General features: G+C 38.8%; 1 protein-coding gene across 1 annotated transcript in view; it reads right to left on the bottom strand.

The window, feature by feature from the left end:
• SKAP2 (src kinase associated phosphoprotein 2) overlaps positions 1-3855 on the bottom strand; it is a 168306-nt gene extending 164451 nt beyond the window's left edge. Inside the window, exon 1 of the mRNA XM_055590543.1 lies at positions 3612-3855. Within this exon, the coding sequence (XP_055446518.1) occupies positions 3612-3678 (67 nt within the window). The 5' untranslated portion in view covers positions 3679-3855. The remainder of the gene's footprint in view (positions 1-3611) is intronic.
• Positions 3856-18223: the final 14368 nt, after the last annotated feature.

Raw genomic sequence — 18223 nt, 5'->3', positions numbered from 1 at the left:
TACTATAAATGATTTTCAGAAGACAAACAAAACCAAAATGTTGACCAAATTGTAAATGGAACTTGAAAGGTAGAAATCAAACCATAGTATTCTTAGCATTCAAAAAGAAAAAAAAAAGTGTACCTATATCTCAGCTGAATTGCATTACTTATCTAGTGTCCCTAAAGGGATTATCAATTATGTGTGAAGGTTTTTTTAAAATGTCCTAGAAATTCCCAATAGAGGAAAATGCAATATTTCTAATCAAGACTGCCAAGTAAACAAACTCTCAGGGTCACTTTGCAGACACAGCTCTCGTTATTGTTTGTTTTGGGTTTGATTTTTTTCAGAGTACATACTGACAACCCCCATTTTCTTCCTTCAACATTGGTTTCATTTTCTATCTCAATGAAAAGAAACTAGCATTTTCCTACAGCTTTCCTTTTTAAATGTGCTGTCCTAATATAAATAAATGAGAATATCAGACTGCAAACCAGGAACAGACCAGTATTCAAGGGGAGATTAAACAAGATTGGGGGGGGGCGGTTAATTCCTCTCACTTTCTTGCCTGCCTGGAGGAAAAACTCACATAAATCAAGATTATTCTTGCTGTTCATCCTAGTCAATATATTTGGACATGGGAGAAGATTATATGGACAAAATTTGGGATTATCCTTTGTTTCTATTTATCCAAGTTAAACTTGTTCTTCCATTGCTGTGAAAAAAAAATTAAAGTTTGCCTGTATTGCATGTGGCAGTTTGCAACTTGCTTTTAACAAAAATCTGTATGTTTTTTTCTACTCATAGAACAAGAAAATAATGCAACACTTTTTATAAAAAGTATAGGTTTTCAACATTGAATATACTGATTTCATGGAAATATAAATAACTACAAACTATATAGCCACTTTCTAAAGTGCATCATCAAATGTAAGTTAAGAATGATAACCTCTATGGATTTTTGCATTTCTACAAAATGCAAAGGAATAGGAAAGGAATAGGAAGGAGGGGGAACAAACACTGAAAAGAAAGACTAAAATTACTATAATCAGAAGGAAAAATAAAAGAGAAAGAAAATAATAAATTGATAAGAATACATTTGAGCACATACTTCTATCAAGCAGTTGAAATGTCAAACATTTAATACATCTGAGTGACATAATAATTTGGATAAAGGGAACATAGAACATAATGGGAGCTATCCAAACATTTTTTTTGATAGGCATATCTTTTGCTTTGATTCTTTCTTTCTGAAGGGATTTTAAATGCTTGCAAAGTTTAGTTCTGTATCTTTCCTGCCTTGGAATTCTAGCATAGTGCCATGCATTCTAAGAGCACTCAACTGTTAACTACAACCACGACTGCCAATATGTCCTTAGTTTCAAAGAACGAACCAGGTAAGCCAGCAATACCTTTAAAATTCAAACCAATGCCAACTCTTCTATAGTTTTAATAATTTTAAATCTAACCATACCCTATTAGTCAAACACTTGAATAAAACGAAATGTGAATAAAACTGCTGATCTCACTTATTCTTTAAAACTTCTCTACAAAAATAAGATTTTAATTAAAGTCAGCCATAAAACATTAACTACTTTTCTTCAAATGGCTAGTTTAAAAAGAAAACTGAGAAACATTGGTTCACTTGTTTCATTTCTTTAAAGTATATCTTATCATAGATATTTATATTTCCTCATACCCATACCTCTTGAAAATACAGTATAAGCCAAATTTGTCATTGCTAGAACTTTAATGTTTTAATAGTTGTTCTTAGTATTTCATGTGTTTTAATATGTGATTTACTTCAATAATGTGAGATACTGAAAATGTCAAGAAGATTATTTTTGAAATGCTAATTTCAGATATTATGTATTATCTGACTACAGAGCAGAGAAATGGCTAAAGTATATACAAAGTTAGCAATGGCAGATAACTTAAGTATTATTTAATTCTAAGCTTTCAATTAAATTACACAAGGGCTACATGAAATACTTGTAATCCATGGGGATCAGAAAATAGAGTCTCATAACCTATATATCATACTATCTGCAAATTATGCCAGTGGGATCCAGATTACAAACTGTCTACTGTGGAGCTGTCAAGCTTTAAAAGCATGTATCCAGGGGTTTATGCTTTACTTCTTAAACCCAAAAATTCAGACCTAAAATATCCTGAAAATGGTGATTTCTCTTTTTAGAGTTATGCTAAACAGTTCTCCAACCTGGTAAAATAATATTCTAAGCAAGGAATCCCAGCATGGTAACAACAAACATGTTAACTGTAGTAAAACAAAATCAGCACTCACTTGAAACTCTCATAAAATGGAATAAAAGCTGCCTTGACTCAGTCCCTACAGTTCTTTCAGTATATCCCACAATGGTACCCATTAACAAGCATTTCTTAGAGTAAAACACTACCCCACCACAAATGCATTCATAACACTGCAATCATGTTCACAAAACATGTCTGCATTCATACACTATTAGTTTTTTTTTCTCTAACAGCATATTAAGAGATTTAGTCTCACAGTGCTCTAGCAGTAACTACATATAATGCCACATTTTAAATATTGCTTTAAGAGTTAAAATAAACAAATTGTATCATAGGCATCTAAGACTTAGAAACTTTTAACCCACTTTTTCTTGACCAATATTGAAAGATACTTAAACCAAAAATTTTAGATCAAAATTCAATATTCAGAATTCTGATGTACACATGACAAAGTGAATAATGGGAAGAATTCCAAAGCATCAGGATAGGTTAAATTTTTGCTACCCCAGAAAAGGACGTATTTTCTACCCTGTGCAGAAATATGTTTTTATTGGCCCCTAGCGAAAATATACATCTCCCATACTAGATAACGAAGTAGCAGTGGATTTGTAACAACCTTGAAGAATGCATCTTTAATTCCTAAGTTCCTACAAACGGTCACTTAAGACTGAAAAGGGGAAGATGGGGGTGCAAATACGAAATACTGTACATTCATTGTCACAGGAAGCTAGACTTTAACACATCCTTCCTTTTTTGTTGTAACATGTTACTCAGGCTGAAGACAAGTGGTCATTTGAGAGTCAGGCCCCCTTTGAAAGTCTCAAATATGGGTGGGCTGAATGTTCAAGAAAAATGGGAGTTTTAGAAATGACAAACCCTGTGGTCCCATAACCCCTAACTCCTAACCCCTGTAGCTCAGAAATCTCTTTCTCTTCCATCGGCCAAGGGACCAAAGAACTAGTTCTTTGACTTCTCTCTCCTTCCCCATCTTTCTCTCTCTCTCTCTCTCTCTCTCTCTCTCTCTGTGACACACACACACACACACACACACACACACACACAGTCTTCACGACACCCTGATCGCGCGCGCACACACACACACAATCTTCACGATACCCTGATCGCGTTAGCAAAGCCCACCAAGAAGGGCTTCCCCACCATCCTCGCACCAAATTTCAACACACACGCCCACTCCCATTCTCACATCCCACTTCCCCACTCCCAGTCCCGCTCCCACTGGGCAGGAGGCGTGCGGAGAGCCAGGAGGGAGGGTAGAGACTCCGAATGCTTCTGTCCCCGCCGGCTCGCCGTCCCCGCGCCCCCGCCCCCGCCACATTACCCGCCCCCTTCCCGCTTTTTACCTGCCAACAGGTTCCTAATTTCCTCGGGGAGGGGGTAGGGAGAGGAGATGCTGCTGGGGTTGGGCATGTTAAGGAGCTCGGGGCGTGAGGGGAAAGGACCTGTGCTGAAAGGGGAACCGACCCGCTAGGGTTGCGGCTGCGATCTAGACTCGGACTATCCGGGTAAGGAGAGCAGGGCTCAGAGTCCGGACACTGCCAAGCCGAGGCTCATAACAAGGAAGTCACTGAAGCCCCAGCCACAGCTGCTGGACTCTCGGCCCAGCCCCGCCCGGCAATTTGGGGCGGGAAGGTGGGAGTGGCGGGGGGCGGGGAGGAGGCCCGAAGGGCCTGAGGTCTTAACTGCGCATGTGTAATCCCTAGGTTTTTCCTTGCCTCCGAGAAGAGCCTCAGGGGAGGCCACACCCACCGCTACGTGGAGCGGGAGGAGGAGCGGCTGGTGGGAAAGAGCGGACTGGGGCTGCATCACCTGATCCAGCGCCTGAAGCGCTTTGCGGCCATTTTGGTCACTGGTAGCGGCGCAAGTGCTGACCATTTCTGTACTGTCCCAGAAAATAAGGACTCTGCGGTGCGTCCAGGTTTTCCAATTGAGAGATTTTCTGGTTTTAATCAGTCCCGCCAAGGTTTAACACTTTGCGCAGTACCCCAGATGAAATTTTCGACCGCCCTATTCAAGGCCTTCATTGTCCGATTGCATGATGGCATCAAAGTCCCATCTTCCGCCAGTCCTCCCAGAGAGGCCAGTCCGGAGCTGCTCCAGAGAGCGCTCCGATTGGCTCTTACACTACTCTTCTACGTAATTCAGATTTGGAGGGTGACCGATCTCCCCTACTAGGAAGCGCAGAGAGTTCTAGTTACAAATAGAAATAGATAGCACTGTCCACCTATAAGCATCAAAGAGAAAATTGCTGTAATTCCACTAAAACGGAATTATAAAATTTGTTCATGCAACCTGATCGTTTAATCATCACTTACTGAGTATAATCTCAGTAAACTTACTGAGTTTAATCATCAGATAATTACTGTCTTCTAACTCTAAACCTTTTACAGATTTTCTCTAAAACGTAAGAAGACACGTTCTGATGCCTTTATTGTGTGTGTGTGTGTGTGTGTGTGTGTAGAAGAAAATAAATATTTTTTTATTCAGATAGGAAACGGAAGATTTTATTGTGGTTCCAATCGCAATATAAATTGTTTATTCCTCTACCGTCCAACCTTCACTAGATCAATGGTCCTTAAACTTTAGTTTGCGTTAGAACCACAGACAGAACCTATTACAATGCAGTATCAAAAGTCCCACTCCCAGAAATTCTGATTCCGTTTAGGATGGAACTTGATTGATTGCATTTTAAACAAGCCCCATTGGTGATTCTGCTACTATACACCCTGTTTATTTTGAGAATCACTTTACTACCTTTGAGCTCCTATAGAACACAAAATGTGTCATAACTTACCTTTCATCCACACCTGGAACCCACAACCTGACACACAATAATGGCTCTATTAATATTTCACACCAAATAAATCTCACACAGTAATAAAAAAAATTAAGTAGTCAAATACAAGTCATTTGTGTATAATTCTCTAAGAAATACATCAAACACTAACTGTGAAAAGTGAAAGTTGCTCAGTCCTGTCTGACTCTTTGCAACCTCATATAGTCTAGGCCAGAATACTGGAGTGGGTAGCCTATCCCTTCTTCAGGGGATCTTCGAACTGGGGTCTCCTGCATAGCAGGTGGATTCTTTACCAACTGAGCTAACAGAACACTAACTGTAAAAGAAAAAATTAAAACATTTTGGAGTTGTCTCAAAACAAAAACCAACACAAAAACTTTTGAATTGTAGTATAACATGCAAAATAACAAAAAGACACCCCAAAACGGAACCTGAAATTCCTATTCAGAACTGTGATGAATTATAGACAAACTGTTGAAAATCAGAATTCTTTTTGGTGGAGGTAAAAGTGGATAAAAAGTCATTTTACAACGTAAGTCCTCCAACTTCAAAGAATTGAGAATTATTATTCTTAAACTACCAAATTATTTTCCTAAAGAAGGAAAAAACAATTTTATTGACATATATTAGGATTTTTCCTCCTTATACAGCTATCACACACAAGTCTTTGTCTTGTCACATTTTTTTTTTCATTAAACCAGGCCTCCAAATGTTCTTATCCTTTGTTTCTTTCTGATAGAACTGACCAGATTTTTTTTTTTATTCTTGGGTCTCATTTATTTATTTACACTCCATTCATTGCACAAAGGAATTGAGGTGATTTACTCTTGTATCAAATAGACAGCTTTGTGGAGTGGATCAAATGGACACTGTCTACACTACTCATTATGACAAGTCATTCTTGTTAGTGAGAGACAGGAAACTATTAAGATTGCCTTAAAATATATAGCATCTAGTAGTCCAAATAAAAAAGGCAATAACAGAAAATGGACTCTTCATATAAAACACATTTTCCCTGTTTAGGAAACCATTCTCAGACACAGCTTTGTGATAGATTCACTTGGGCAATGCTTTGTATACTCTATCATTTTTACTGTTTATTGTTAAAGTTACTGAAATTGAGTATAAGACACAAAGAAAAATAAAGAGAGGCTAGAAGAAATGTATTATTTCTCCTTTCCAAATGTTTCCACAACAAAAAATAGGAAGGAAATCAAGTTATACTTAACATTTTAAACTAGTCGGTAAAAAGGAATAATAAATGAAACTTTAAGTCTCAACCTGAGATTCAAAGCTTCTCTACCATTCTGCAGAGGCTAGATTCTGCAAAAATCTCAAGATTTGACTTCTCAAAAGTGCATCTTTTAGTTCAGAGAAGATGTGTGTGTGTGTGTGTGTGTGTGTGTGTACATACATATTTCCTTATTACTAAAGCTAACCCCCTTCCTTACATCTTTCAAATTTAGCTTAGCTGAATAAGTATTTGTCCACAGGCTTAGTTTTAAAAGAATCTAAATGAACAATGAACAAAAAACAGTGAGCTAAAACAATTTATGTTTCCCTGCCTCTCATCTTTATCTGGCCTTCATAGGCATGTGGAAGAAAAATTATAATTTGTAAGAAAAGGGACAGAGAAAGCTGCTGACACAGACATCAGAAGGGAATGCCCCCCAGCTAGTCTTATCAAGGCCTTATATACTTTTTTCAGACCCACTCCCACAACATACATCTTAAATTCACAAGATTAGAACAAAAAACATAAAAGATGTTACCAGACCCACTCCCATAATATACATTTTAAAATGACAGGATTAGTCAGAAGGTTCTTGTTAAGGAGAAACATGTCCTCGAGCAAGATACATTGTTACATTGACTGCTGCTGCTGCCACTAAGTCGCTTCAGTTGTGTCCGACTCTGTGCGACCCCACAGAAGGCAGCCCACCAGGCTCCTCTGTCCCTTGGATTCTCCAAGCAAGAATACTGAAGTGGGTTGCCATTTCCTTATCCAGTGCATGAAAGTGAAAAGTGAAAGTGAAGTCGCTCAGTCGTGTCCGACTCTGCGTGACCCCATGGACTGTAGCCTACCAGGCTCCTCTGTCCATGGGATTTTCCAGGCAAGAATAGTGGAGTGGGGGTGCCATTGCCTTCTCCACTGCAGCTGCTAAGTTGCCTCAATTGTGTCTGACTTTGTGCAACCCCATAGACAGGAGCCCACCAGGCTCCCCTGTCCCTGGGATTCTCCAGGCAAGAATACTGGAGTGGGTTGCTATTTCCTTCTCCAATGCATGCATACATGCTGAGTCGCTTCAGTGGTGTCCAACTGTACGACCCTATGGACAGCAGCCCACCAGGCTCCTCTGTCCACATGATTCTCTAGGCAAGAATACTGGAGTGGGTTGCCATTTCCTTCTCCAAAGTTATATTGACTAAGACAAAGCAATGTAAAAAAGAATGTTTGTCCTTTTCTCCTTGAGAAAAGGACAGACCCCTTTCTCCCTCTCGGGGGCTCTGGACCCCTTTCTCCTTCTCAGGAACCCTGTACTTTTAATCAACCTGCCTAGGAATTGACTCTCTCAGCACTGTATTAGTTATCTGTTGCTACATAACAAAACTTAGCTTAAAACAAACATTTAGTATCTCACTAAATTCTCACCATTTCTGATGGTCAGGAATCCGTGGTCAGTAAAGCTGGATGGCTCTAGTGACAGTCAAGCTGGTTGCAGTCATTTAAAGACTTGTCAATAGCCAGATTAGCTTTGAAGAAGCTTCACCCACAGTACTCTTGGTTGGAGCCCTTCATTCCTCTTTGATGTTGACAAAAGGCATACATAAGTTCATCACTACATGGACCTTATAGGGCTGGTTGAGTGTCTTCTTGACCTGGTAAATGGCTTCCCCCAGAGCAAGTGATCCAAAAGGTAGCACAATCAAGACAGAATCTGCTGTGTGTTTATGAATTAATATCAGAAGAAGCATAACTGACTACTGCCACATCCACAGAGACCACGCCTGGTATGGAAGAAAAGGCTGTGAACACCAGGAGGCAAGAATCACTGAAGCCATATTGGAAGCTGGCTATCATAATCAGCCCTTTGGTTCCCAATGATTCACATCTATCCCAGTGTAAAATACACCCATCCCTTCCCAAAGCCCTGTGCAGAGTCTCTTCCCATTACTGCATCAGCTCAAAGTCCAGAATTTCATCTAAATCAAGTTCAGGTGTGGATGATGCTTCTAAAATAAAGCTCCTTGAGCATAGTTTTCTTGATCTAAAGACCTATCAAGTAAAATGACAAGTTATCTGCTCCCCACATAACATACAACAATGGGATAGGCATAGGATAACCACTATAGACATACCTGTTCAAAGAGGGTGGGAACGATAAGAAATATACAGAGATTACTGATGCATAGCGGTTCTGAAGTCACAAGTTCTTTGATTAGGACAACATCTACTCCCACCTGGATTAACTTCTTCACATATCTCAGTTCTGCCTTCTGAATCATTCTTCTTTTTTCATGAAAGGTAGTCTAGTCTTCATCTGAATAGTTTTCTCAACCTGCCTCCTGCCAGTGGTCTTAGAGAATCCAGAGACCTCTTTTCATTTTCTACCGTCACTATCCCAACTTCTATCAGGGTTCAATCAGAGAAGCAAAACCACTAGAATGGAAATAGATAGATAGATGGATAGGTAGATAGATAGACAGATAATATAAAGCAATTTCTTACAGAGATTTGAACCTACACAATTCCAGATATTCAAGCTGGTTTTAGAAAAGGCAGAGGAACCAGAGATCAAATTGCCAACATTCATTGGATCATCAAAAAAACAAGAGAGTTCTAGAAAAACTTCTATTTCTGCTTTATTGACTATGCTAAAGTCTTTGACTGTGTGGATCACAATAAACTGTGGAAAATTCTGAAAGAGATGGGAATACCAGACCACCTGACCTGCCTCTAGAGAAATCTGTATGCAGGTCAGGAAGAAATAATTAGACCTGGACATGGAACAACAGACTGGTTCCAAATAGCAAAAGGGGTACATCAAGGCTGTATATTGTCACCCTGCTTATTTAACTTATTTTCAGAGTACATCATGAGAAAAGCTGGAGGAAGCACAAGCTGGAATCAAGATTACCGGGAGAAATATCAATAACCTCAGATATGCAGATGACACCACCCTTATGGCAGAAAGTGAAGAAGAACTAAAGAGCCTCTTGATGAAAGTGAAAGAGGAGAGGGGAAAAGTTGGCTTAAAGCTCAACATTCAGAAAACGAAGATCATGGCATCCGGTCCCATCACTTCATGGGAAATAGATGGGGAAACAGTGGAAACAGTGTCAGACTTTATTTCTCTGGGCTCCAAAATCACTGCAGATGGTGACTGCAGCCATGAAATTAAAAGATGCTTACTCCTTGGAAGGAACATTGTGACCAACCTAGACAGCATCTTAAAAAGCAGAGACATTACTTTGCCAACAAAGGTCCATCTAGTCAAGGCTATGGTTTTTCCAGTGGTCATGTATGGATGTGAGAGTTGGACTATAAAGAAAGCTGAGCACCGAAGAACTGATGCTTTTGAACTGTGATGTTGGAGAAGACTCTTGAGAGTCCCTTGAACTGCAAGGAAATCCAACCAGCCCATCCTAAAGGACATCAGTCCTGGGTGTTCATTGGAAGGACTGATGTTGAAGCTGAAACTCCAATACTTTGGCCACCTGATGCGAAGAACTGACTCATTTGAAAAGACCCTGATGCTGGGAAAGATTGAGGGCAGGAGGGGAAGGGGACGACAGAGGATGAGATGGTTGGATGGCATCATCAACTCGATGGACATGGGTTTGGGTGGACTCTGGGAGTTGGTGATGGACAGGGAGGCCTGGCATGCTGCAGTTCATGGGGTCGCAAAGAGTCAAACACGACTGAGCGACTGAAATGAACTGAACTGAACTGAATTGTGGGAGGTGGTTAAACTGCCTTTGTAAGACTGTTATTTTTGCATCTACTGCTGGAGCTTGAACCTGAAGTCCAACAGAGCAAGAGTCAGGAAGGGAAGATGAAGGCAATTCATGACAAACTGGAATGCAGAAGCATGGCTTATGAGGACAACTTAAACCCCGAAGTCAGCTGCCTCTGACCTCTGTATTACTTACGTCCTGCAGAAGATAGGATCCTTCATTGCAGAGTTAAACACACTGGACTTCTGAGTCAGAGAGCTGACAGAAGGATCCAGCAGAAGGTGGAGCAATTACATATCTGGCTGTGCCCTCAAGGCAATGAAGTGAGCCAGAAGATAAGCAACAATGTCTGTGAGCCACAAAATAATATGTGTGTTGCTTCCCATCTGCAAGTCTCATGCAAGAATCTCTTTTCTGGTGCACCCTAACCAGAAATAGACAGAAAAAGGAATCCCAGGAAATAGAGGTGGACAGATTGCAAAGCCACGAAGCATACACTTGTATTTATAAGAGTGGATTAGATAAAAGAAGCAATTGGAATTTTGCATTTATTTTGCAGCCTAATAACATTTTTAAAACTTTTTAAACATTTTATGTCTTTTAAGTCAAATAGTAAGAAACTTTTTCAAAGTTTTTAGAAATGAAGACTTGCTTTTTACTTTCAAAATTTTTAATTTCTGTCTTCATTTGAATATTCTAGGACTGATAGGTATGAGTTTATCATTGTGAGGCAGGCAGCACGAAAAAAAATCATATTCTCACCAGAATTCTGGAATATGAAGTCATTTACCCTTAAAAGATGTGGGGACTTCCCTGGCAGTCTAGTGGTTAGGTCTCTGTGGTTCCACTGCTTGGGACACCAGTTTGATCCACTGACATGGGACACCAGTCAAGGACTAAGGTCCCACAAATCACAAGGCACAGCCAAATAAATAAAATAAAATAAATTTTTAAAAATAGGTGTGATACAGAACCTGACCTGAACCAATAGGTTCTGATAGATATGACTCACTAACTTGTCTTTTGAATTTTTAGGTCACAGTCACTAAATCCTATTAGTATAACTTATGAATTTAACGAGATAAGGAAACTCATTCTCTTTTGCTTTCCATCTCATTTGTATACACACAAACATACGCTGAGGCATTTTGTTACTCCAGTCAATCATTTTAATATAAGAAAAATAAGCAATTTTATGTAGACTGGATTTGAGTTCTTAACAAAATGCTACATATCTTTCAGTTCGGTTCAGTTCAGTTCAGTTGCTCAGTCGTGTCCGACTCTTTGAGACCCCATGAATACCAGCACGCCAGGCCTCCCTGTCCATCACCAACTCCCAGAGCTCACTCAGACTCATGTCCATCGAGTCGGTGATGCCATCCAGCCATCTCATCCTCTGTCGTCCCTTTCTCCTCCTGCCCTCAATCCATCCCAGCATCAGAGTCTTTTCCAATGAGTCAATTCTTCGCATGAGGTGGCCAAAGTACTGGAGTTTCAGCTTCAGCATCATTCCTTCCAAAGAAATCCCAGGGCTGATCTCCTTCAGAATGGACTGGTTGGATCTCCTTGCAGTCCAGGGGACTCTCAAGAGTCTTCTCCAACACCACAGTTCAAAAGCATCAATTCTTTGGTGCTCAGCTTTCTTCACAGTCCAACTCTCACATCCATACATGACCACTAGAAAAACCATAGCCTTGACTAGATGGACCTTTGTTGGCAAAGTAATGTCTCTGCTTTTCAATATGCTATCTAGGTTGGTCATAACTTTTCTTCCAAGGAGTAAGTGTCTTTTAATTTCATGGCTGCAGTCACCATCTGCAGTGATTTTGGAGCCCAGAGAAATAAAGTCTGACACTGTTTCCACTGTTTCCCCATCTATTTCCCATGAAGTGATGGGACCAGATGCCATGATCTTTGTTTTCTGAATGTTGAGCTTTAAGCCAACTTTTTCACTCTCCACTTTCATTTTCATCAAGAGGCTTTTTAGTTCCTCTTCACTTTCTGCCATATCTTTTTAGTTCCTCTTTCACTTTCTACATATCTTCAGGTTTCTACAAATTAGGAATAAGGTAAGAGAACCGTCCATCCCTTTTCGGACTTGTCAGAGGCTACCCCATTCTCTGCCCAGGTAAAAGCCCTCTTTTCTGTTTAACTGAAATTGGTTTCCCTTATCCAGACTCTCAATACTCAGATACCTTATGATTGTAAGGTCAGTCCTGATAATCTCACTCTGATCTTATATTCTATCTAGTAACTAAGTTTCACCTACCTGGGTTCTGAAACCAAGTCTTTTACCTTGCCTACTTTTAGTAAAAGGACATATTTGTTTTAATTCCTTCTAGCCCTCATGGACTATGGATTCTGCCTTACTCTTACAGTGTTGATTTATAGGCTGGAATTATATTCCGGGTGGATCTCCAAAGAAGTTCAGTTCAGTTGCTCAGTCGTGTCCGATTCTTTGCAACTCCATGGACTGCAGCACGCCAGAGAAGAGATGGACACAAATCCCTCTCTGGCCTTCTATTGATCAGGCTTGTCCCCAGAGTATGGTCACTAGGAGCATGCTAAGAAAATGCTTATTCTTTTTTACTATGTAAAACATGTGAACTGTTTTACTACTCTGTGGTTTGTTAAGGTTATCCTGAACTCTGAGCAGGTACATAAAAAGACAAGAACTTTTGATTCTCCCCCTTAATTCTTGTCATCAAATCTCTACTTTCTACTTCGGAGGTCCAATTGAGTGACCTTGAAGAGAGTTATTCTTATGCTTAACCTGAGATGTAGTATGCCAAGTCATTGATGAAATTTAAGCATCCCCAGTTCACCCTGTTCTCAAGCATGATCCTGATGTGCACTCCCTGAAATTCTACCAGTTAGAGACTTGGCAGAGTTATATGTTCACTTTCTAGATTGCTTTTAGAAGTCGTCTTATATACTACATGAATTGAGCACAATGTGGTTTGTATGAACAATAACAGTATTTTAGAATTCAAAACATCCTGAGAGAGTGCAGGCTGCATAGTCTTACCAAGGAATAGTTTCAGGACTGGACATGTAAAGCAGGCAATGTTTTCATGGTCATGTTTTATGCTGTATGCCCTCCACTTTCTTTAGGATAGCTCTGGTCCCCACCACATCCTTACCAACATTTAATGAGAAGACAGTCTTGTAGAAGAATGAAACTGAAGAGTATAACTGCCTTATTCTTAACTTTGATGGACTCATATTTGAACTCTGATTGAAGTAATCAGAGTTCAGTCATTGACTCCATATAAACTACTCAATTTTCTTTACCCTTACCTATAAAAATTATTTTTGTTATGGGAATTTATTTTATTTTTGTTTTGTTATTGCAGCCATTAAAAACATGACTTTAGATGAAACACAATTTTCTAATACATTTCTAGAAATCATTTTATAGCTAAGTTGGCAGAAACTCTGGGACATTAAATAATTAGAAACAAGCCTAGGTTTCTTTCTATATGTAAAGACAAAATAGTACATAGTGATCACAGTCTTTCCTCTTATTATAGTACATTTATTCTCACTAGGCAATTTTAAAATACCAAGCTGTCTTCAGCAACAGTAATTCAGTGGGTTTGTGCCTAACATATTCATGAAGGGCTTTGATGGATTTGATAACCATAAGCAGCTGTTAACATTAAATTGCCATTTAACTTTTTCAGTGACTTTCAAAGTTGTCAATATTAAACAGGCATGTTTTATCAATGATTATTTTGAGATCAATAAGAACAAATTAAATAAAATTTTAAAGGCTCAAACAAATTCTTTTTTTTTGTAGTGTTCCACTATTAGTAAACAAATAAAAAAATTTTTACAGAATTTTAAGCACTACCTTATTATATTTACCAAGGATTTACATTGTATATCACTATATTCAGATATTCTTCGATTCTTTCCCACCTCATCCCCTCCCATTTAATTTTTGTCCCATTTTCATAAATCTCGACTTTGGTTGGAAAAAAATAACCTGGAAAACTACTGGGTAGATCCATGTAAGTATAATGACCTTAAATGTAGTGACAAAAAAATTAAGTACGTTTGTGCTCATTCTCCTACAAGCAGGTAAAAAAAAAACTTATGGAGTTTTGCTGTTATTATTGTTTTAATTTTTCCAACTTTAATCAGATATAATTGACATATAACATTGGTTAGGTTTAAGGTGTACAATGTTATGATTTGATGTATGTATATAATGCAAAATATTCACCACAAATAAGTTTAGTTAACATACCAAGGCATGTGCTTCTTAATGCTCTAGACACATCGAAAAAGCATTATTTATTTATATGTAATTATAAAACAGCCAGTAAAATAAACATAGGTGGAGAATAAGAACAGAAAAGAGGAAAACCCAAGATCTCTATTGTATCAGTTAGCTATTGCCACAAAAACTAAGCATAAATTCTCAAAATTCACCGACTTAACAATAATTCTCAGAGATCTGTTGAGTGGCCAACAGTTAGATAAAGGTTACTTAATCTAGGCTGAGTTCAGCTAGGGCTATTCAGCTTTACTCCACTTGAATCAGTCTTGGGCACGTTCTTATAACAATGACAGAGCCATAAGAGAGCATGCCCAGAAACAAAAGTACTTTTTAAGCCTTTGACTGAATCGCAACTGCTAAGATCTCATTGGCCAAAGAAAGTCACATGGTCAGTCCCAGAGCCAAGAGGTGGGGAAATACTCCTTAACCACAAGTGAAAAGACAGTGCAAAATTACTGCAAAGGATATGGATGTATAGTCCTATTTTGGGGGTGGGAATGAAGAGTTGGAATAGTAATCCATTCTACCATAATGAAGTAGGCAGAATAAAGGCTGTCCCCTAAAGACATCCACATCATAATCCTTAGAACCTGTAAGTACATTACCTTACATGGCCAAAAAGGGATTTTGTATAGGTAAATAAATAAGGATCTTGAAATAAGGAGATTATCCAAGTGGATAATCCAAATGTCATCACTAGAGTCCTTATAAAAGGGAGGTAGAAGGGTCAGAGTAAGAGAAAGAGATGTGATGTCAGAAGCATAGAGATTTCAAGATGTTTTGAAGATGGAGGGGCCACAAACAAGGAATGCAGGTGGCCTCTAGAAGCTAAAAAAGGCAAGGAAAAAGATTCTCTTTTGGAGCCTCTAGAAGGAATACAACCCTGCTGACACCTCCATTTTAGCCTAATGAAAGCTGTTTCGAACATCTGACCTCAAGAACTATAAGATAATATATTTGTGTTATTTCAAGCCCCTACAAATACATTTATAGTAATTTGTTATAGCAGCAATTGGAAACTAATACATCTACAAAGTCCATTATGTGAATAAGAGATTTCTAAATCATCAATAGAACAAGTATACATAATCTTCAGTTCAGTTCAGTTCAGTTCAGTCGCTCAGTCATGTCCGACTTTGCGACCCCATGAATCGCAGCACGCCAGGCCTCCCTGTCCATCACCATATCCCGGAGTTCACTCAAACTCACGTCCATCGAGTTGGTGATGCCATCCAGCCATCCCATCCTCTGTCGTCCCCTTTTCCTCCTGCCCCCAATCCCTCCCAGCATCAGAGTCTTTTCCAATGAGTCAACTCTTCACATGAGGAGGCCAAAGTACTGGAGTTTCAGCTTTAGCATCATTCCCTCCAAAGAAACCCCAGGGCTAATCTCCTTCAGAATGGACTGGTTGGATCTCCTTGCAGTCCAAGGGACTCTCAAGAGTCTTCTCCAACACCACAGTTCAAAAGCATCAATTCTTTGGTGCTCAGCCTTCTTCACAGTCCAACTCTCACATCCATACATGACCACTGGAAAAACCATAGCCTTGACTACCAACTAAATATCACTTTAGTAAATAAAGCTATTTGTAGAACATACATGAATGCCTATGACTTTAGTTTCCTTATTTCTGTATACAACTGTTAAACAGTTCTTCATACATCACACATTCCCTCAGCAAAAACTACTAAGATCATGACTCTTAAATCCCAGGCTTGAATAATAAATCCTGCCTGACAACATTACATTTACAAAGGCAGTAACTACAGCAGTCCAGCCTTAATGAAACTCCCTGGGTTTCTTTCCAGTTTCAAATTCATGCCAGTCTCCCTTCCAGTCAGTCTGCTTCTTAGATGTCACCATCCACTCACCAAACTTTTTTCAATGCATCACTCATATTCATTCCCTTACTGAGAATCTGAGGTCAGAGGGCACTAATTCCTTTATTAGAGGTACAGAAATCTCTAAAGTTCTCCCTGAAATTACTCATTTTTATGGATGTGATTAACATGCTTCTAGTACATTCAACTCTAGAGTAGGATTTTCAGCTAGTTCAAATGTACATTCAAAATAATGTATTCCTAGAGTTTCTAGTTATTTTTGTACTTGAATTCTGGATAATCCCTCTACTTGAATAAAAACTGTGAATTCTTAAAAAAAATAAATAAATAAAGTTCTCCCTGATCGCCAAAATGGTTTCATTTTTCCTTATTTATACTTTGAGTAAAATTTCTGTAGGTGAGGTTTCAACTTCATTGTTCAAGATGGCAGCATCTGTATTCCACGCAGAAAGATGGGAGGTGGGTGTCAAAGAAGAATGATAGTAGACAAGTACCAGCCTTCTCTTTAGGAGGCACTCAGGCTGCCACAGGGCAGTTCCACTTACACCTCACTGTCCAGAACTTGGTTACATGGCATCACTAGCTGAAAGGGTTCTGAAAAGTATTTATTCGGGGTGATCTCATGCTAAGCTCAGAATTCTATTAGTCTGTAAGAAGCCATTAAAAACTGGCAAGTAGTCTGCCACAAATGTTGCCTATGATTCTTGTTACTGAATAACAGCAGAACAATATTTACATTAGCACTAAACTTTGAAATCTTAGAGAATTTGTTTTAAAAAAAAACCTTTAGGGAATAGCTCTCCTTTCCACTTGTCACATGCTGCTAGCACCTTTGCTCATCTTCCCTCATGTGTGTTAAAGTCTAGTATCATGTTTCTCCATTTCACAAATGTAACTGTGGCATTTTCTGAACTTGAAAGATTAGCAAACTGTTTCAAGCTCCAGATAATGAGAAAGTTAATCTACATCTGGTTGAGCGTTTTTTTTTTTTCTTGTTCCTATTTGCCAGGAAGCTCAGAAATGGGTTTGCAATATTGAAACAACTAAATAGTTAAATTATTATTACTGCATTTTCTTAGAGGGTCGTAAGTGTAGAATCTATTCTCTGTTAGCTAAAAGCAGAGCATTTGCTGATCAACTAACCAAAGAAAATCTATTAATCATAAATTTAACTGCAATTGATTTGAACTTTCACCTTTTCTTAATAGAATCTAGCTTTGCACTTTTTAATGTATTATGCAAAATGACTGGATAGAAGTGTTTGTTTGTAAAAATATTTTTATTTATTTATCGGCTGAGCCACACAGCTCTCGGGTTCTCAGTTCTCTGACCAGGGAATGAACCAGGGCCATGGCAGTGAGAGCCTGGAATCCTAACCACTAGGCCACCAGGGAACTCCCCACAAAACGTTTTCTTTTAAACTAGAAAACAAAGTTATGAAGTTTTTTACATGAAAATTTAATTCAGTGCTACTGATGAGGGACAATTTAGGCCTTTAGTATACTCAAAGTTAAAGTGGAACTTTCCAGCATGAAGTATTTTCAAAGAACAAAACTGAAGCAGAGATTTTAAACATCTTATTACTGCCATATTGCTAAGGCTGGTCTTTTGTTAGATTGGTTTTAATTTCTTCTTTTTTTCCCCCCTTTCCCCTCAAGATTTTCCAAAAATTCCTGTAATAATAGATTCTTTTGGAAGGTTATTTATCACTGTGCTAATGAAGATTTGGAAGCAGTTTTTGCTCTGGTTCTCTTGTTGCCCTCCCTGGCATTAGCAGCTAGAGTGCAACTTGAAGAAATCTGAGATGGAAAGACGTAGACATTCGAAGATTTCTCTTAGCATTCATAGCGCTATTAGGCTGACCAGAGGCATTTTTATTTGAACTTTCACATCCTATGCTCAGAATACGAAATTTGATGGTCTATGTTGAAACTGTTCTCATGGGACACTGAGCCCATTTAGAATAGGTTACATTCTAAAATAAAAAATTAAGACAACTATGTAACTGGTCACCACTTGCTCTTAGGAATAAAGACACATTAATGATTCACTTCCCTTTAAGCATTCCTC

The sequence above is a fragment of the Bubalus kerabau genome, chromosome 8 (genome assembly GCF_029407905.1).
Source record: "Bubalus kerabau isolate K-KA32 ecotype Philippines breed swamp buffalo chromosome 8, PCC_UOA_SB_1v2, whole genome shotgun sequence".
Taxonomy (NCBI): Eukaryota; Metazoa; Chordata; class Mammalia; order Artiodactyla; family Bovidae; genus Bubalus; species Bubalus kerabau.
The sequence above is the reverse complement of the archived record's forward strand: the minus strand, read 5'-3'. Positions and strand labels throughout refer to the sequence as shown.